The sequence below is a fragment of the Misgurnus anguillicaudatus genome, chromosome 25, assembly GCF_027580225.2.
Source record: "Misgurnus anguillicaudatus chromosome 25, ASM2758022v2, whole genome shotgun sequence".
In the NCBI taxonomy this organism is placed as follows: domain Eukaryota; kingdom Metazoa; phylum Chordata; class Actinopteri; order Cypriniformes; family Cobitidae; genus Misgurnus; species Misgurnus anguillicaudatus.
Window position 1 is genome coordinate 12,781,228 of NC_073361.2, and position 22,351 is coordinate 12,803,578.

Consider the following 22,351-nt stretch of genomic DNA (forward strand, 5'->3'; position numbering starts at 1 on the left):
ACGTCCAGCGTTACGTTGTTTAAAAAGCAAATACACGTGTGCCCATTTGTGCACCCATGGGCGTGCTGGTTCGAAAACAAGGCGCATTGTTGGCGTGTTGCTATTTTGAGGCGCAATATTGTTTTGTCATTTAAAGACCGCCTTACAATAGTAATAGCGCTTTTAAACTAAATGACAATGGGCTTTTGCTTATTACACACATGGAAAGCACACAAATGTTTTAATAATAAAATGAAAGTATTAAAATGTAAAAGATTATTATTGAGTCTCTTGGACATAAATGAGGACAGATAATTAGACGTTAGATGGCGTAAAGAGCAGCTTCACCTGTAGCCTGGTATGTAATTAAATGTTTTGCTTTAAACAAATGCAAATATTGCATTAATTTTGAATAGTTTTTTTTTAAATGCTACCCCAGGTATTTCTTGTATATGATGACTTTGTACCTCTTGATATGGTGAGATGAGAACCTTTATTAAGCAATGGTTTTCAAAACATGGCGCTGAGTGCTGGCACCATGATCTCAGACAGTTTTGCTTATTTTTCGGTGGCATTGTCAGGTTCTCCGAATGTTTCTGTGGCCCTACCACAGACTTTTTTTCTGTGGCATTCTCACGGATTGGTTACTTAACTGCTTTTTCCTATTTTCAAACCATGGTCCCTTCGGTTTAGGGTTAGCTTTGGTGTTTGCATCAGTATGTCACTTTAAGTATTGGTTTATACTATTTTTTCTGATTTATTATTTTTATTTTCTAAACTTTAAACAATTGTTGCCTGGCGTTGGGGCTAGAGTTGGGTTTGGGTAAGGGTGTAATTTTATGTAAATCTTACCCTAAATCGAAGCGACCATGGTTGAAAAACAACTGAAAATCAGTTAAGTAACCAATCATGAATGAAAGAAAATGACAGTTAAAGAAACCAAAGGTTTTAATACAAAAAAAATAATAATATCAATCTTAAACTGGTGTTCAAAATCCTCCATCGAAATAGGGAATCGGCATGGTGCGAGTGCAACTGGTATTTAAAGAAGGGTGAGAGATGAGACTTTCATTGGTTTATTGCACGTTACACCCAAAACACACCCATTACACAAACCATTTTTCACATTGTTAAATTAGCAAAAGTGGATTGGGACACACCCTTTTAGACCATGCGCTTAGATTGTTTAAATAAGGCCCCTTGGTTGCATGATACTTCTGCTTTGTTTATCAGTCATTGTACGATGCATTGGTTGTTTGTTGTGATATTTGTCCCGCCCCTCCTCCACTGTTATTGGACGGGAGACATGACATTGACAAAAGATTAAAAAATTTTAACTCTCGTCGCTCAGTGTTAAGCGGAAAAAAACATTGAGTGTCGGGTTTCAGAGTGAAGAAAAAATGTTAGCTGGTGACTTTTTTGAAAACAATTGAAAACATACGCTGGCCGTGGGCGTAAAAGCTTTGGTGTGCACCCACTTTGAGTGATCTCATTTATATTCATAGATACTTTTATGAAAAAATAACTTTCAAGTTAACTTTCAAGAGTGTTACTTTTACTCTGTAAAGATTATGAGATTGTATGCAATACGCTCATTTGGAGATGCATGTTTTTAACTTTCAGTTGTGGAAATGTTTTGAAACAGAGATGCACATAAGTCCACAGAAAACACGTTATCTTGTGTCCGTGAAACAAAAACATGTTTGTGTATATGAACATTAACTCATAAAAATCAAAATTTTCTCCAAATTCAAGTTTCTGAAATATTTCTGACAGCTGAAATCACAAGCGCAATTTATTTCTGTGACATTATATTGTATATTCAGAAAGATTTGGAAAGAGTTCTCACGTCTTTATAAAAACATCGCACTAAATCTCTGTAATGTTTTCCAAACCTTTTTCACTCCAGAAACACAAATAAATATCCCCCAATTGTATCAAAATCTTTCTCATTTCCATATCTCCCAAAAACACTCATGACTTGCAGCAGCTTTAATTTCAACATTGAATTTCAGCATTGTGTCAGACACATGGAGATAAACATGTCTATGTTTCTACAAGCCACGTGAAACCTACGGCAAGGGCGTTTCTGTACCATGCAAATTGTTTTAAACATTACATTGTTCCTTTGACGTGCTTAGCAGCGAATGCTGTGCTATGCAATGCGCCACGGGGGGAAATTTGTTTTGGTTGATCTACATTGACGTAACTCTGTTTCCCCTCCCCGTGTTGTTTTTCGTATTTCCTCTTTTGTATGTGAGAATGATCTCATTGTAGACGGAAATCCATGGTCCATTAACATGAAGGATTTCTAAGGGTGCCATTAAAGAGCCCTATATCAATGTCAGCTCAAGTTGATTGTTTTTAATGAGAACAAACAAAAATGTAAGCATCTCATTTGTTCATGTGTGTGGATGGTGGATAAAGGAAGCATTCTAATAATAAAGCATTTCATTACTATTTTTGTCATATATTTAAAAAGAGTCTGTGTGGATGAAACAAAGGTCACAGTTGTGACCCATGAAAACTTGCGTACTGTGGCCTGATATTGGTATTCTGCTCAATATTATGTCCTTGAACAATGTTATTAACCTTTCGATGCTCCGGAACGCGTGGAGGCTGCGGTTCATCTTTATAATTGTGTCTGCGTTCCCTGAATTGAAATGAAGGACTCGATTAGACCTAAACATCTGATCCCTTCAAAATATAAGACATAATTCAGAATGCAAAGACCACATTTTATAGTTTCTCTAACAAAATATAAGTGAGTCTTACAAGTTTGAGATTCAGACGGTTGAGCAGTAGAGTATATTTTTCAGCATTTTATACTGCAGGTATTTGTTATTCAATGCCATTTTATTTTGAATCATTACAGGAATCTCTGAAATGCTTCATTCTGACTGATATAAATAACAATAATAACAAAGACTCATCCGTGTACCGGTAGTCATCTTGACAGGTGCAGTTTAATACTTACCAAATAAATTAAATATAAATATGCATAATTAATAACATATATGATTTTTTTTATATGAGATTTTATTTACAAATTTTAAAGCAAAATCATGTCAATTTTGTCTGAACTTTGTGTTTTTGGCTTAAAGTTACTATAATTTTTTTATCACAAAGGGTTTGCATTTTTTACAAATGAGCTAACTAAAAATATTTTGTGTACACAGTATTTACTAATGTGGCAAATAGCTGTATTAAGTTGGATAGTATAAATCCAGCTGGTTATTTTTGCAAATAAGTTTCTTTAGGATGATGCAAGACCTTGGTTGACATTGGTATTTGAAAATTAGGTAAATTTCAGTGTATTTTTGTATCCGCAACATCTTTGCTGTTCTTCTTCGTGATACTGTTCTTCTTTTTCGCCCATTTTGATTCTTTGGTGAGTGTCGTTTAAGTGTAGATTAATCTCATGGAAAGTCGTGTTATAGTCACGAAAAATTAGATTAATTTATTTGTGTCCATGGCACGAAATTCAGCTTTTTCCTGCCTTGAGCACGAATGTCTTTTTCGTGTCAGTTGCACAAATTTCTATAAATAATTTTTCGTGTCCGTTGCACGACTTTCTTTTTCGTTTAATTTTATGTATCGTTTTCTCATTGTTTTTTTCCTATTTTCTTACCATTATCGCTTGGGGTTGGGGTTAGAATCACTTTCTGATACATTTTTAGACATCCTAACCCAAACCCCAACTCTAACCCCAACTCCAGGTGAGAATAGTTTTAAAAGCAGAAGAAAAAACATGTAGAAACCAATACATAAAAGTACATCCTAACCAAACCCCAAATCTAACCCCAACCCCAAGCAACAATGATTTAACAATAGGGGAAAAATAGAAAACATAAAATCACATAATACATAAAATCACACATAAAAAGTTAATGAGTAAACTCCATATCAAGCTGTGTTTTCAGTTTGTATTGTTTTCACTACCAAAGGATGAAGATATATGAAGGATCTGTGGTTAAAATTACTTTTTCAAGGAAGGATATACTACAAGTTTGGCTGTGAAGAATCTGTGGTTAAAATTACTTTTTCACATAGGGATTTACTAGACGTTTGGCTATGAAGAATCAGTGGTTAAAATTACTTTTTCAAGGAAGGATATACTAAAACTTTGGCTGTAAAGAATCTGTGGTGAAAATTACTTTTTCACAGAGGGATTTACTAGACGTTTGGCAGTGAAAGATGGTTCAGTACCCACTTTATTTGGAACAACATGCGTCTCCTAACCACAACCTGTAAGTATGATTATAGCTACTACTTGCTTAAATGAGTGTAAAAATGATAATGTCTGTCGTCGTTTTTATAACCTGGACTAATGATGAATGATGTGTGTCTGTGCGGAGACTGTGTCAGTTGACCAATCAGAGCAGAGTAGACTTAAAGGTGGGGTTTAGGCAGAATGATTCGTTGAATGGCTTCACATGAATCGTTTGGGGATCTCTGAGAAATGGGGTTATTTTAAATGTATATTTTGAGAAAATTACATTGTTTTTTGACCTTGCATGCATTTAAACCTGTTGTCAGGGACTGTGAAAGGACACTTAAAATTGGCATCTTACTGGCTCTTTAATCAAATTTTTCATGACTATAACATGACTTTCTTTGAGATCATGTGGTTTGAAAGGAAGATGTTAAAGCTAATGTTTTATGCCGCCTACTTTACCGGAGGCCAGTGTAGCAAGCATATCAAATGCCCAGTGAGATTTTTTTTAGTTTGAAAGATTCAAAATACAGGTAAATATTTAAACAGGATGATAGCTGGATAGAATGGTAAAAATAGTGAGAATCCTGTAAAAAACAGTAGTGTTGACAGGTATGATCTTGCATACACTTACCAACTTTTCAAAATAAAATACAAAATTCAACAAGACAAAATATGTCTTGTTAAGAGAAAAACATTTAATCCTTCAAACCCCTCTGAGCAATTTACTTTACTTGAAATATGTTAGCAACTGATCATAAGCACACAGGACAGGATGAATATAACACTTAATAAATGTCAAACAGAGTAGGCTATTCACCACTTGCAGTTTTGAGGTGCACGAAACCGAATCAACTGCTTTCAAATAATATAAGATGTAAATGTTGAAACATCTGAGCAGTTTAACATCTGCGTGTCTTGTCTTTTCTTTTCTTTTCATACCAATCAATCAACCATCATTTGATCAGATTCTTGTTTGGCAGATCTGGTGCTTCTTCACACATTAAATCCCATAAAGTGAATCTGCAGATGATAAAGAACAGCATGACACTTTATCAACAATAAAACAAAACGGCTCCGGCAAATTTATTCAGCATGTAAATTATGATGAGTGTCTCACGATGTAGACAGCCCGTGAAGTTTCAAATCTACTGTATGACAAACTTCAGCTTTGCCCAGCGATGACAGTTAGTTAAGTAAAAGCACATCTTTGTGTCTTCAATAGTCCAGTAGGCATTTAACTATGACTCCAACAATATGGGAAAATGCTCTGTATAACATATTAATTCACTGTGTGGCATCTGAACTTTCCGAAATGAAAATCCTGGGATCAGATTTGAGAAATTACTTAAATCCCACATGCATACGCAATGGATTTAGTGTTGCATGCAAAAATCAACACACTTTTAATTGAAACCATCCAAGATAATATCCACAGATCAATGAAGCAACAATAGTTTTTGATTATATGTACTGCAGCCCCAGTGATGGAATGTTAAGCATCTTTATTTTGTCAAACATAATCTTCAGCTTTCCAAAATAAGTTGCTATCCATAGAGACGCATCCAGAAAATGTCTTTTCCGCAAAGATCCTTGAGCAGATGGCAACACAGAAACACACATATTTCATTTCTGTACTTTCATTTAATTGTAACTGTAATTCCATACACATATACATTTTCCTTTCCGAGTAAAAAAGGAAAGAAATAGAAATGGAAATAAATCATGCTGCTTGTTCAGTTTACAGTGACTTTACACAGAATGTACAAGGCATCAAATATATCGACTCCAAATACCTCAAACTTATTCATGAAACGAACTCAACACCGTCATTTTAAGTCGATTTTCATCATTTCAAATAAAATGGTTACTTATATAACATCCAATAGATGACCACAGGTGTCCGGGTAAAAATGCAGCTGATGGATGGATATAAAGTGTTTGTCTATTTACAGTGCACACAAACTTGGATCAACATTGTGTGCCCTATTTAAAGTGCTCTCTTAAAGTGACCCAAAGTTATATGTAGATCTGCCTGTATAAATAAATAAAGGTTAATGTGGTAGGGGAGTTCCTCTGAAAGCCACGTATGCTAATAAATCTGAAGACAGTTATATATTCCAGCTGGTTTTATGATTTGTATCCCAATTATAAAGAGTACAATTTGGCAAGGTTGGCTTGTCCCGTTCCATAATTCAAAGAAATATCACAGCATATATTTTGTAACTTGACCTCATATTTTGTAATTTAGGAACCAGGATGATACTACAGCCACATCATAATGTAATTACATGCCGCTTCACGCTTACATTTTCTTATGTAGTGCATGTTGTTCATTATTACTACTCCTTATATTCATATACAAAACGTTTAATGTTGGTGTGTTTGTTACTGAGCGATTTTTTGAATGCAAATGCATTCGAAAGCCAAAATTGAAGAACAAACAAAAACTTTAGCAAGTGTGAGAAAATTGGTTTTAAAACCGAGCAAAGATCTGGCATAATACATGGGAGCTCTCTTTGGTTAAATTATATAAAAACACAACAAGACATCAATAGAAAACATCCAATCCTTTCTGCATCTTTTCTTGTCTTGATAGATAACACAGTGTTTTTTAAATGTCGCCATGGTATGGCTTAACCACTCGCTTGTAAATTATGGTGCATCTTGGGGTATCTTTAGTAATATATAACTTTGATGCTTTTGGTATATGTTCTGGATATCAATACCTTTGCTTTTCATAAATATCTGCTTCTGCTGTGTTGCTGAAAAGCTGCAACCTGGCCCTGATGAACCAGAACCAGCATTGTGATTCTCTTGGGATTTAGTTTGCTACACAAAGGATCTTTCAATGTCAGCTTAAGTTCTGTTTGTTGATATTGTATTGTGTTCACTGCCGCTAAGATTTCATCCAGGTAAATTTTAGACTTAATAATGCTACCAGAGCACCTTTATTATGGTGTGCGCACACCAAAAGCAGAGCAAGTATTCGCATTGCAGTCCTCTCTCTAGATTACTTAAAAGATTACGTGAAGAATTCAGATGCAAAATCCTCTAAGTGCGTCTAACATGTTGTTGTTGTTTTTTTGTACATTATTATCTTTAGTCATTGGTATTTAAAGGAATAGTCTACTCAATTTCAATATTAAAATATGTTATTACCTTAACTAAGAATTGTTGATACATCCCTCTATCATCTGTGTGCGTGCACGTAAGCGCTGGAGCGCGCTGCGACGCTTCGATAGCATTTAGCTTAGCCCCATTCATGCAATGGTACCATTTAGAGATAAAGTTAGAAGTGACCAAACACATCAACGTTTTTCCTATTTAAGACGAGTAGTTATACGAGCAAGATTGGTGGTACAAAATAAAACGTAGCGCTTCTCTAAGCGGATTTAAAAGAGGAGCTACATGTTATGGCGTAATAGCACTTTTGGGAGTACTTCGACTCGCCTGAAAAGTCCGCTCCCCTTCTTCCTCTCATAATGGGAGAGGGAGGTTGTTACTGCGCCGAGTCGAAGTACTCCCAAAAGTGCTATTACGCCATAACATGTAGCTCCTCTTTTAAATCCGCTTAGAAAAGCGCTACGTTTTATTTTGTAACACCAAACTTGCTTGTATAACTACTCGTTTTAAATAGGAAAAACGTTGATGTGTTTGGTCACTTCTAACTTCATCTCTAAATGGCACCATTGAATGAATGGGGCCAAGCCAAATGCCATCGAAGCGCCGCAGCACGCCCCAGCGCCTACGTGCACGCACACAGATGATAGAGGGATGTATCAACAATTCTTAATTAAGGTAATAACATAGTTTAATTTTGAAAATGAGTAGACTATTCCTTTAACAAATTTGACAGTCTTCCCTGCAAATCCCTCTAAGTGCATGCACGCTTTTTTTGGCAAAAACCTCCACTTTTGGATAAGACATATAGTAGTAAACAATTGCAAAATCATTAAAGGGGAGGGGGGGTTAACGGTATTTCATGCATTCTGACTTATAAACACAGTTTAGAGTTGTTTCCTCATGCTAAACAAATGCAAAGTGTCAAAAAAGCAGTTGGACGTGTCAGAGTATTTCTGTGCGAATGCACTTCGCCAGGGTTTGTACAAGTTTTGCAAAGTTCTTTGAATACGGGTCCAGCTGACGTTTCAGGGGTAAGCCATACGTATCATTTATTTTTATGGGCACTTCCCTGGAAAACTATGCCCACACGTCAATCAGCGGGAGAGCGAGAACTGAGGACGCTAAGTCACAGGCATCACTTCACGCGACAGCTTTGTTTTATATCAAGACTCAACAATGGCATGAAAAAAGAAGTGAAGAGTTTCGTAGCAAAACGAGATAAATCCATTTTTTAACATTTTTGTCACAACATGTTTATTATTATGTTATGATCTTATTATTTGGTTTTATGGTGCTACTTAGCTGTATTTTTTAAATTATGAAGGTTTAAATCAAAACAAACCAGCTGCAGTTGCATTGATATTAATTGGAATGCACAACCAAAAAATGATATTTCTGAACAATTAAAAAAACGGTGGTTATCTCGTTTTGCAACGAAACTCTTCAAGTGTGCTTTTGGATGTAAGGAGAAGTAAGCCAGCATTATGGAAACAATGGATATAGTTTGTTTATCCAGGGTAGCAGCAGAGTTTTGCGTGTGTTTTACGCTGGATTTCATTGAAAAGTCCCAACCGGGTTATGAGTTGCATGCGGTAAGTAAGACTTCTGTGTTATGTTGGAGATAGGCGCGTAAATGCATATTATATAAACGACACAAACATGTAGTAATCATAAGTTATCCAAGCCAGTGTTGCATGATTCGTGAATTGCTCCTCCCGCAGCTCGTAAATCCTCCTGAATTTTTTCGTATGTTATCGGAAAGAAACGGTAAAACTGATCTGTCTTTTATAAATCTGATGAAACTTTGAGTTGTATGCGGTAAGTAAGACTTTTGTGTTATGTTGGAAATAGGCACATAAGTGCAAAATATATAAACAACCCAAACATTTAGTGAACCATGAGTTATCCAGTCAGTGTTGCATGACTCGTGAATCGCTCCTCCCGCAGTTCGTAACTCCTTCCGAATTTTTTCATACGTTATCGGAAAGAATCGGTAAAGCTGATCTGTCTTTTATAAATCTGATAAAACTATGAGTTGTATGCGGTAAGTAAGAAATAGGTGCGTAAGTGTATATTATAAAAAACGACACGAACATGTCGTGAATCATAAGTTATACAAGTCAGTGTTGCATGATTCGTGACTCGCTCCTCCCGCAGCACGTAACTCCTCCTTCCGAATTTTTGTACGTTATCGGAAAAGAATCGGTAAAGCTAATCTGTCTTTTACAAATCTGATCAAATTAAAGACTCTTCGGAGATAAAAGGACGTAATACTACTCTCCAGATTAACATCAGATACACTGAAACAGAGATGCTCGAAACACTGCAAATGATGAAGTTCAAAATGTAAAAATAAAGAAACTGAACCATGCATTAGGGCGAGCTGTGATGCACGTGGGGTTGTATTCAGGTCAAAGTACTCACAAGGGAAACTTTGAATGTGATCCACAGCTGATTCACATTCGTCTTCTGTGTACTTAGAGGACTTTGTTGGAAGAAAGCGGCCTTTCTGAATGGCCTGAGGTCGGGATTAAGCAGTTTTGAAGCAAACTTATTTGATGAACATTTATGCTGAAAACATTCAGTTAAAGTCACTCATCTCATTTTTGTGAGGTGGCTTTAGTGTGTTTTGCGTTTGAGCTCTACTTATCACATCACTTGCGCAAACGAAAACAGTGCTTTCCTTCATTATCTGATACAATCGGAATGGGATGCGTCAATAAGCTCTTTACTATTTTTTTACTTAAACCAAAAGCATGTTTGATGCTAATAATGCGCATTAGCAGCAATCGCATCCCCAATTCACATCAGTCGCCCATCTATTCACACATTTGCTTTGACTTGCAATTAAATTTGTTTTAAGTGTGCACACACCATTATAAGGCTACATATTTACAGCTCATTTTTGCACAAAGTTGATTCTGAGTTATAACAAATTAAATCTGTATTCAGATTTATGAAAATAAAAGTAATTTCAAGAGCAGCAACAAAGAGAAATAAGCTGATCTTTGTCTAGTAAAAAAGAAATAAACAGAGAAAACCATTCACTAACCACCTCCAGCTATTGATTTTGTCAGCTATAGAGTAAATCCTACGGTCTGATACAAACGTGATTTTGAAGACAGTAAACACATTGTGGAAATGACAGTGGCTTTGAGTGTTGAAAGGCAATCATCTTCAACACTTAAACGCAGGTGAGTCAGACTTGAGATGTTTATAAGGGCACAATCACAACATTCAATAGCGCTGAAGGTCATGCAACAGCTTTAGTGATTTGAAGGTCGAAAGCTCGGGACATTTATTTCAAACAATTTCTCTGACCCTCGGCTCTTAAAAAAATAACAGCACGAAATGAAGTAAACTGAAATGCCATTATGCCGTTAACATGGCCGTATGTTATTCAGTTTCCAGTCCTATAGGCAACTTTGCTCACAAGTTGATTCGTGTACTTGAGTTTTACCTCAACGTATGACTCTCACGCATGGCATGCGAGCATGTTTACTATCCTTCAGTGTGTACGACATTACTAACATGGCAGAGGTTAAAGTAATATACAGTACTCACATTTATTATGCCAAACGAACAAAAAAGAAACATACATTTAAGCAAAAAACATCTGCATTAATGCAAATCACTGCAGCTCAATGCAGAATACACACTGTGATTTACCACATAGTTAAGCATGGCTCAATAAGCGACCCAGACACAATGTACTAAAGCTGTGGTGCTGTAATTTTCTCTTATCTTTTTTCAAAGGCTGTCTCTGCATATGAATACACTAGAATGAATGTCTTCTGTACATAGTCGAGGGGATTTTAAATCAAATACTTTTATATACTGTATATCCGTTACACAAATATAGACTTTTCCGAACTTCAGAGCAATGTATTAAATTCACAGCTGGAGATAAAAGGCCAACAAAAACAAAAATAATATATTTATATATATATATATATTTGGGTGCAAGATCCCATAAGAGTCTGTATCCATTTTTGTCTTCTGTTGGATTTGAAGCAATAAGCACGTGTCCGGTATGGCAGTTTTGTAGGCTTTCGAAAGAAAGGTGCTTCTGGTGACGATCGTTATACAACAGTGGGTGCTGCGTAGTGGTTTGAAGTAAGGAACAACTGTGCCATCCGCTCCATCCAAAAGCAGGCATTTTCTCTTGGCTTTGAAGTAAGAGGATTTTGGGAAAGAGTCACAGTCTTGAAACTATAGCAATGATCCCCTCACGAGAGCAGATGTTAGGAGGAGAACAGCAAGTCCATTACTTGTGGCTATCCTCGTACCTGTGGGGAAAATGAAAGGACATTGATCGTCTTTAAGAAGTAAAACATTAGCAACTTAATCATTGCTATAAATATTGTGTCCCAGTCTAAACTTTCGATTATGCATTACTGAGTAAATAATCTACAGTATGAATGGAATGGTGAATGCATATTTTATAATGTATATTGTAACATCATGTTAAGATGATAACAATATCCCATTAAGATAATAAATGACAATAGAGACCTGCAGGATGATCCATATTTGTAGGCCAACATGGAAGTTAGCTTCACAAGTACACTTGACAAAAAGTCAAACAGTGGTTTCCCGGACAGTGCTTATCATGGTCCCAAAATAAAATGCATGTTTGAGCTGCCTTAATTTAAAAATATTTTGCACGGACATATCTTAACATACTGACCCTGTCCGATAAAAACCACGTATGTCCATTTAGCAGATTTTTAGATTTTTCGACGGATTGCATGTCCAGTTTGTGATACAGTATGCCTCACATATCTAAATGAAAAGTTGTGAAATCATGTCATCTGATTTTCACGTATATCCATTTGTGTCAAAGCTGTCAATCACGCCGCGTATCTCCCGCCCTGTGAAAGCATCTCGCCGGTCTCGTTAAGTTTTATCGAAGCTCAGCACTGGATGGCCGAATAAACATGGTGAGACAATGACTTTCCCTCATCGAGGTAAACGTTTCCCCCCTGACGCCAGACATACGTCTAGGAGTGACAAAATTACGGTAGGACTGTGCAAACAAAGTATCTGTCTAGCATTACCATGTCAGTGTATTGATTCATTGTCCCTTCATAGTTTGCAAGAGACATTTAATAAATTTATTAATATTAAATAAACAAAGCGTGTTTAACTAAGACGTAGGCTATTTAATAAACTGAGCGTATTCATCTGTCAATATGAAACGCGAATTGGCCATTCTAATTAATGATCGGAAGAACGCGTATCGACCACCGTTACTGTAAAATATGCACGTATGTCCATTTAAACTAAATTTTGGTCAAATGTGGATTATATCATTGCACTGGCAAGAATATGGTTACATGTAAAGATGCAGTACCAAGTATGACAACGCTACTTTCAACTGCTTTTGAAATACAGTGTTTTTTTCACTTCCTGAAAAGTAACCGTTTTGGACATACGTGAGTTTCATCGGGCAGCAACGCTTTATTAAAATCTTTAAAAACATGTTTGCTGATAAGAAAATACTCTAAGAATGAATCTTTTTTGGGGGAATTGTGCCATGTTTCATTGTTTTTAAAGTTCTCATGCATGATTACGCTTCAAGTCCCTAGAAACATTTATAGTCTCATGTAACTTGTTAGCGATCACTTTTTAAATACTGGTAGGGGTATTACTGGTGTGATTAATATTGTAGAATAAAATAAGAAAACATCTTGAGCTTGTGCTCACCCAAGATCTTATTTAAGGCATTTAACCAAAACTCCATTCAAATTACCCACTGACTTCCCTGCTAAAATAAACAATTGAAACCATCACAGAAATTATATTGGTTTCCATTAAAATACCATTAGGAACTATTAGTTTTACCATTTAAATTACTACACAATTCCTTTTTGTGGTGCATTTGGGACATTTTCCAGTATATTTCATGGTCCCATCAATAAACGTTGTCTCTTAGCGCGCTACGAAGACTCTTAAGTTAAACCTTAACTACAGGTTTACCTTTTCTAGGCGTGTTTCCCGAACTGTACCTTAGCGGGTTTCTTAAGGTATTCTTTCTTACGTACGACGTTACCAGGTGCTGTCCATGGCGATGGTGCTGAATAGGTTGATATCGATTGCTCGACAATCAATTGTTCACTTTATGTAATAGGTACTTCGCTGCGTTATGAGAGAGCGGTGTTATTTATTAAAGAAACATTTCAGAAATAGTTCAAGTTACATTTAGTAGGAGGAATATCTGGTAAAAATATTTCAAATTGAAAACAACTAAATATAAACCTTGTATATTTTATTTTATATCAAAACCATGCAAACCCGCAACTTCATGTCCAAAAGTATAATGCATAAACTGCTCCAATTCATCCATTATTCATTCACTTTAACGGATAATTTAGGCTATATTAGGGGTTCCCAATAAATGCGTTGCCAACATAATCGTTGCACAGGGAAATAAGATGGGTCGTGCAAGTCACCTGGCTTGGCTGTGCATTACACTTAAAATATATAAAAACAAATTGTTGTTCATTAGTTCACGCGTTTATTGTGCTTGGACACTGGATGTTTACAATGCGGATAAAGCTTAATGGACGCATTTCTGGAGCCGCGCCTGTCTGTTTACCTTAATATAACATTAAAATATATATATTATATGATATATAAATATATATTATGATTGTTTTAGATTTTAGCTTTGATTCGTTTTAATGTGGAAAATTTGTTGACCTTATACAAACAATAATCAAGTGGAGCAGTTTCTTTTGAGTGTTTATAAAGAATATGACATGCAGCTGCCTCAAAGTTAGAAAACATTAAAAAACTTCGATGCAAAGTCGACTTAACATCAATAATAATATTTAGGAATATCAACAATTATGATTTTGTGCTCCCGTGGCATGCGATTTTACTTGATTTGTTTTTTTCAGCTAAAATAGCCGGTAAACTAAAGATTTAACGGATTTGAAATGCACAAAAGAAATAGTAAAATTCGCTGTATAGCTAGCAGCCACCTATAACTCCTCCAACCAAACTCTTTTTTTATATAGTTTCTTAAGCCTGTAATAATAGTTCGAAGCTGATGTTCCTTTGGAAAAAAATATTAGGCTAATCTAACAACCATCAGTGTAATAATGTCTAATTATGTTTCATTCTTTAAATAAAAAAATGCCTAATTTAACACGGAGTGTACTTCAACTTTTTTTACAGATATTTAGTTATATAGACTGAAATCTACACAAGCTTTTATTACAGTCATGGCCCCTAGCGGAGTCAAGTGGGATAAGGTATAACTAAGAGTCCTCCAGACCAACCTTCCGAACGAATGACTTACAGAAGGGATACGTAACAAAGAACGTTTCGGGAAACATGTATTAACGATAAGGTACAGCTTAAGAACGAAAGAACGACGTAGAGCTAAGAAGGTTTCGGGGAACGCAGCCCTGATCACAGAAAAATGGCGAGCGCTGGTGCTCAGTGCGGAAAATACTCGCCTGCTGCTGCCATTTTTGTAACCATTTTGGAAATCATTAAAGGCATACGGCGACCGCAGGCGTAAACGCCTCGGTGTACACGCCTCGGTGTACACGCCCCCTTATAGTTTCCATTGCAACTAATAAAATTCCCATTTAATTCAGTAGAATTACTGTGATGGTTTCTATTGGTATTTTTTAGCAGGGTAGGGTAGCTAAATGTTAACTTTTGCCAACAGAAATAAATCATACCTACAGCTCTCTATAACAGCAAGGCACAATTACAAGCTTTTACCTGTTACATTTAACCCTCAGGGGTCTAAGTGCTTTTGGCGCCCTGGAAAAGTTTTGACCTGCCCTAACATTTGTGCTGTTTTTAGTTGCTTAAAAACATTATAATGGCAAAAGTCTTATTACACTGTGTTTAGCACAAACTGAGCTACAATTATATGTGAGCAACATGTATGTACTGTTACTACATCTGAACATAATGAGGTTTTACTAACTTACTGACTTTATTTACTTGCTATAGATGTACCTACTAACATAAACAGTATATATATATTAGGGCCGGGACTTTAACGAGTTAATTAAGATTAATTAATTACACAAAAAATAACGTGTTAAACATTTTTAACGCATTTTAATCACACTTATTTTTGCACCGCGGAACATTGCTCATTGGATGAGTTTCGGCGGACCGATTATACTGGAGCACCCACTTGCGTTCATGACTTCAGACGACAACAAACCACAGTGAACATGAACGAAGAAGCTGATGAGATCGCTTTGGTTGGTCCCGTGGATGGGATTTTTTTTAAATAAAAAAAAACGAACGGATGGAAGCGTCGATAAGAGCATGGTTGTGTGTAAGCTATGCAACAAGGAATTCACATATCACCGCAGCACATCGAGCCTCAAGTATCATCTTAATGCAAAACATATAGCAGCTAGCGTGGAATTAGATTAATTTTTTTAATCGAGTCCCGGCCCTAATATATATATATATATATATATATATATATATATATATATATATATATATATATATATATATATATATATATATATATATATGCAGTGAAAACAGTAATTTTAAAAGTTTTACCAAAACTCCAAACTTCTCCGGCACCAAGAAATGGAAGCTTCCCTGATATCGATAAACAAAGACACTAAAGCCTTCTCTAATAAATCAAACTGAAAACTGCCATTACACCGTGGAAAGGGATTCATTTACACTGCCACCCTACAAAGCCCAAACCTTTCTTTAAAGTATTTTTTTTTTTAAATATATATATACAAAACAAGTCCCATGCTGACAGCTGTGTTTTGAAACTGAATGCATAAGAAATATAGATATATAGAAATGGTAAAAGCTATAAATCATTAGGTGACAGTCCTTTAGGGGTGCATTGATGTACAGAAACATTAAGGTGCTCATGTTAGCCTTCGTACGTAAGTAAAAACTTCCACTAAAACAATTTAGAACCATAATAATAAATTTCTTGTATGTATCCTGCATGTTGCCAGGTGTGGTAAGTTTATTTTCCCATATTATGGTACATTGGGACTAGACCTTACGTTGACTCTAAATGTGTTTTCCTCATATTTCCCCAACGATCAAATTAGATGCAAGGCTTGAAAACTTCGAAAGAGATCTGATCTGATTCTGAGACTACAGAAAGAGAAGAAACTTAAAAATGCATGCTGCCCATAAACCCCTGAAAACAAGGCAACAAAGAGGAAATGGAAAATGAAATATTCACTAAATCACACTGACATTAACGGGATTTTTTCGACAGACCGAGCGCGGCAATGTTCGGAGCCGCGGGTGGGTGGGGGGCATCGGGCAGCTTCTCATTCGATTCTATATCTGGTAAAAGGACTGCAGGAGGAGGGAGGAGTAAAGCTCACGACCCTCTGCTCCTCTCTGCCAGATCTCATTTGGCCCGAGGTGATCAAGCCGAACGGGAGCGCCCCGAAACAAGCAATCGCATCGGGCTGCTGCTCGCAGAGAATAATTAATCATTCCTGCTGTCCCTTTTTACTCCGAGCCAAAATGCACTGTCGATTATGCATTGCATCTATACATTCATTACCAGTCCCATCTGATTAGCTTTAAGGAAGGTTATGAGTCATGTCAGAACGGCATCATCTATAATTACAGCTCATTGATGTCACACACTGAAGGTTTTCTAAGGTTGAGAAAACCCAGTAGTATTCGCTGAAGGAATGTGGTTAGAGGTAATTATGGAGATGCTATACAGTACCTACACAACTTCACAATATAGCATAATTAAAGTGACCTTGACTCATTTGACCTTTTCAAATTATACCCTACAAAAACTTCTGTGCAATCAAATTTAAATCTTCGTGATTGGTCACGCGTATTATTTAATTTTGACTACATATTTCTTTATATTTTCTGGGATGTAGGATACATATTTTACAGCTCAGTTGGTAGAGCATCACATTAGCATTGCAAAGATCAGGGGTCCGATCCTAGTAAATACACTTACTGCTTATACATCCAGAGTGCTATACGTTGCTTTGGATAGTGTTTGTCAAATGTGTGAATGTGACATTTACAAATTAAATATTGGAAAATGGTGAATAAGGGACCATGTAAAAAGTTCACACATCACATATAAACAAACTTGCATTTTGATTGGTAGCGAAGGTCAAATGTAATTTCATGATGTCATACACAACACAAAACTGCTGTTTGTTTTACGCCAGCTGGAAGACACTTTAAAATGTAACTATGGTTCGTAATAAGCTGCTTACACAAACAACCTATGGGGTCGGATTTTGGAGGAGGACAGGCTCACATGTAAATAGATATATAAAAGTGGCCAGATATAGTCAATTTTTCATTTTTTGAACATGTAAATACACTTAAAAATATATAAATAATAGTAAAACAAAAGACATAAACAACAAAATAAAATGTTCATCTTTTCCAGTAACAAAAATAAAAAAACAACATTTACATTTACAAAAGCGAGTAGGACAAAGTAAAACAAATGTACTCCTACCCCTTTAAACTCCTACTCTACTCAATGTTTAAATCTATAATCTATAAAATTTATATTTAAATAGATTTCTCTCTGCTGCCTTGCAGGTGTACATGTTGCCTGTCACAAACGTTTTAATAAGCTACATATCAAATTATAACCACACATAAATCAGATTTTCCATGTTAATCCCTTGGTACTAATTAACATAATATGATATGAAACATTGAGACCATCCAAATTTTGTTTAAAAAAAACTGAAACAATTATTTTTTCCAGTCAATTATAATCAGGATGCAGTGCTCAATGAAATAATGAGTAAAATGATAGCTTTTATTTCCTTTTGGGAAGGTTTGTAGTCTATATTGCTGCATAATAACTAAACTCTGTTTCTGGTCCTGCTAAAGTTAAAATAAAACCCACTGCAGAATTTGTTACATGTTATTTTCATATTTCAGCTCTTATCATATAACTAGGAACAAAGAATACCCTTCATTACAATTGCAACACTTGTATGCTTGAAGTGCATGAAGGGAATCCCACAATGAAGGCAAAAGACTCGCTTCCATGTAAAAGGAATATCTGCACATTTACTGTACTGATAAAACATATATACAGTACATTGAATGCACTGTAGGTTGCTTGTCTTCTTATAATGCATAAATCTAAAAGCATATTTTGCAAATTAAAGATTTAAAAAATGGTGGGTAAGGGACCATGAAATATGTTCACACATTATGTATAAAAAAAGCTGCATTTTTTTTTGGTAATGATGTCAGTGCCTCATTATGACACAGCAGTCTTTGTTTTCATGAAAGCTGGAGGGCACATTATTTAAAAACTCTAGTAACTACTAGGGGTGGAATGGTACACAGAAGTCCCGGTTCGGTTCGTACCTCGATTCAGGCGCCACGGTTCGATTCACTTTCGGTACAATGGAGGGAAAAGCAAAACAAAAATGAAGAAGGCATTTTTTTAGTACTTAAGCTAATCTTAAAAACATAGGTGTCCTTAACAGTGTTATTTTGAGATGTCATGAATATGAACTGAAATGCATTTAACATACTATCTCGTATTTCAAAAATGCATACCACTTTAAGTAATCTTGTGCTCATCTTTCATACAAATATGGGTTCAAATGTATTACAAGTGTTACCTAAATACATTTTAAAATTACATTTTGGCCTTATTTCATATCAATGTACTAAAGAAAAAAAAATAGTCTTGTAGGATGAATTAATAGGTGTGTACGACTTCACGAGGCGCTGCAAGAAACGACAAGTGGATGACGTCAGAGTAACGCGAGAGCGATTTGAAATCAGCCTCCTCTGCAAGATTTCTCGCGGTACTCTGACGCTGATGGCGCTGCGTAAAGTTGAGCACGCTTAAAAATGAAAGCAGCTGAACTCAACAGAACTGCCCTGCGTATGCCTGTTGTATATAGCAGGACAATTTATCTCCTACTTCTCAGCGTGAGAAATACAAAGTGTGGCGTTTGAACTGACTGAAATGCGTGTGTGTCAAGGTGAATGCGTGAGACTTGAGAGCCCTGATTAGATGTATTTCCACTCACATACCTAACAACTGCTGAACAACGCCGACGCACAGTCCTCGTCTTTTCCACCACTCTCTCGCCTGTACTATTGTAACTGACTGGAAAACTGAAGTTTTGCCAAACTTGCGATCTTAAAGAGGTTGGCGGAGCGTCTAGCTCTTGTGGAACACCACCACTTGCCATACTCGCTGTCGGCTGCTCATTCACTGACTGGACCGGCGTCGATGTGACAAAACAATGCAGAGTGCCAGAGAATGTAGGCGGGCTCTGATAGAGCGCATACATAGGCGGAGCTCGGCTGCATCGGCGCCAATCAGAGCTTCAGAGCTAAAGCGGGGCAACAGATTAGCTGTCCATAAAGAACCCGCGGATCTAACAGTAGTTCCGCATTACATTAATTATTTTGCACGCAAGTTTTTTTTTATTTTCATACCGTGTATTCTCCGTTTAAATTCACGCACCGAACCGTGACCCCCGTACCGATTCGGTTCGAAACGAATACATGTACCGTTCCACCCCTAGTAACTACACTGTAAAACATATATATACGGGCTACGGATTAGCTGTCCCTAAAGGTCCCGCGTATCAGGGCTCGCAAAATCGCTAGCCCGACGTCCCGGGGCTATTGTGAATTCCTGTCGGGCTACCAAAATGTATCTCCGCCCTGCCCATCTGGCTATCATGGGGTGGAAATAATATTTTAATTCCTTAATGTTTTTTCTTTGTCTCAGATTTAGTTAGGTAATTATATTGTATGTATTTCGGCGTCCTCTTGTCAGTCATTATCCTCACGTAACAAGTGAAACTGTCAGGAAATAAAGTGAAATCATAAATAAACCCATCCTTCAATGTGCACGTCTGATATGCGTGCGACCGTCTGCACGCGCTTCTCCCGGCTTCCCTCTTCACGAGCACCTGCTTGCGCGAACTCGAGTCATTTAATAAAATAACGTAATTTCATTTTTACCTCATAGACTAACATTGTTTTAGCGTTTTTTTTTTTCTTTCTTCAGTAAGTACCTTAAATATGTGAGAAGGAAAATATGTTTAAGTGATTTCCGATCGATTTGACACGTCTAGGCTATTGAGAGTATATGTGATGTACAAGCTGATAGGTGACTAAACAGAAGTGGTAAGATATGTTTACCTAAAGCGAATAGAATGTGTGTTTGTCATTTCGTTTTAACTCAGAGTCTAACATTAGGGGAACATAAAGTGAATTAAATGTTTATTCCTTTTTAATAAATATCTACTTTAAGTCTTCTATAATGTGTTTAAAGTCAGTGGCTGTTTATATATTTGATACAATACCATGTTATCTTCATACAATGTGTGATGTGTTGAGGTATTTTTTATAAAAAATAACCTGTGTTATAATACATTCATATAATATTTCAGTAATATAACAATTCAATTATTCTAACGTTAGGGGAACGTTATCAATATTCTACATTAAACAGTGTATTTTTTATTCAGGCTACTTATATTCATTTCGGGCTACCAAAGAGTGTCTGCCCGAAGGGCTACCAGGGATTTAAAATTTTGCGAGCCCTGCGTATCTAACAGTAGTTCCGCATTACATTAATTATTTTATACTTGTTCTAAAATGTTATTTTAAAGCTGGCAATTGGAGGCCTGAGCCATTGATAGCATTCTAAGTTATCAATGAAGTTATTAGAAAGAGAGCGAGAGCGACAGAGACACAGAGAGAGAAAGAAAGAAAGAGAGAGATAGGGCGAGCGAGAGAGAAAAATTGTGTGAACGAGTCTACATCTGTGCATCTCTAAACAGCGCTGTTATTGCCTCGGAAAATAATCTGTCATGTTGTTTTTTATTAGTCTGTTATTACAGTCAACTATGCGAAGTGATATGGAACTGTAATGTGGTCAAGAGAGCTACCTGGAACTACATTCGCCGTGCGTTTCCCAGAAAATAATTGCACACCTCAGAACGTTCATCAGCCAATCAGATTCAAGCATTCAACGGGCCCGTAGTATACGGCATAATAAGCTGCTCCTTTTTTTGGAGGAGGACAGGCTCCATTAAACGTATAACTCATTACACTGGCAATTGGTGATCAAAATCTTGTTGAAACATTCATTATAGTGCACATATTTTAAATGCTATTTAGGTGATTTTCCTTGGCATCATTAGCTGTTATAGACTCAATACCCAGACCCTTACAGTGTTGTGTGATATTTTGCATACAGTTCAGCATAAGGTTTCCAGCTCATAAGTTTTAAACCAACTACTTACAATTATGATCACTTCCCACCTTCCAGAATGACTCTTGCAGTCATTTTCTCATATTCCAGTAACTAATTGTTCTAGTTTTTTAAGTTTAAGTTTTTGAGAAGACAGAAATAGAAAAATCCCTTTGGGATTACCTTACCTGACCCTGTGCTGTGTTTGACTGTTTTGGATTGTGACGACTGAGAGGTAGAAGTGGACTGAGACCTCTGGTCCGAGCTCATGCCGTTGGTGTCTTGGCCCAAAGCCGAGCTGTTCTTGCGAGGTTTCTTATCAGTCAAGTGCAGCGGCGAGGTCTTCTTAATGGCCCGATTACGGGGTCGGATTGTGGCGTTGACTTTCAGGTAGGCCTGAGCCTTGTACTCCTTGAGCTCTCCATAGTTAGCATCCGTGACGCGACATTCGTACAGCCCCTCGTCGTTCTTGCTTACCCGAGAGATCTGCAGCTTGTGGGAGATGTCATTGCCTTGGACCTTAACTGTCTGTGAAGAGATGAAAGACAAATCCTTAGATAAATGTAAAGTGTTATATGTAATGAAAAACTGCCCAATGAAGAAAAAAATGGTCAGAAATAGTCCCAAGCTGTCACTGGGGCAGTAGGGGTGCGCAGGGCAAAACCTAACGTGGGGTAGACTGTTTACATTGTTGCACATGGTTGAGCTATTTGTTGTTTTTTTTCGTATTGATTTCCTGCTGCCAATTTACCGTCTCCCGCACATTATTGGAAATGTATAATGTTTTTACAGAGAGTTATTGATAA

The 22,351-nt window shown here is 36.6% G+C and overlaps 1 protein-coding gene across 1 annotated transcript in view; it reads right to left on the reverse strand.

Moving 5' to 3' along the window:
* Positions 1 to 10,868: 10,868 nt before the first annotated feature.
* Positions 10,869 to 22,351, reverse strand: part of vstm2a (V-set and transmembrane domain containing 2A) — a 57,258-nt gene continuing 45,775 nt past the window's right edge. Inside the window, exons 4-5 of the mRNA XM_055182495.2 lie at positions 21,734 to 22,073; positions 10,869 to 11,610 (exon numbers count right to left, since the gene is read on the reverse strand). Coding sequence (XP_055038470.1) covers positions 11,534 to 11,610; positions 21,734 to 22,073 — 417 coding nt within the window. The 3' untranslated portion in view covers positions 10,869 to 11,533. The remainder of the gene's footprint in view (positions 11,611 to 21,733; positions 22,074 to 22,351) is intronic.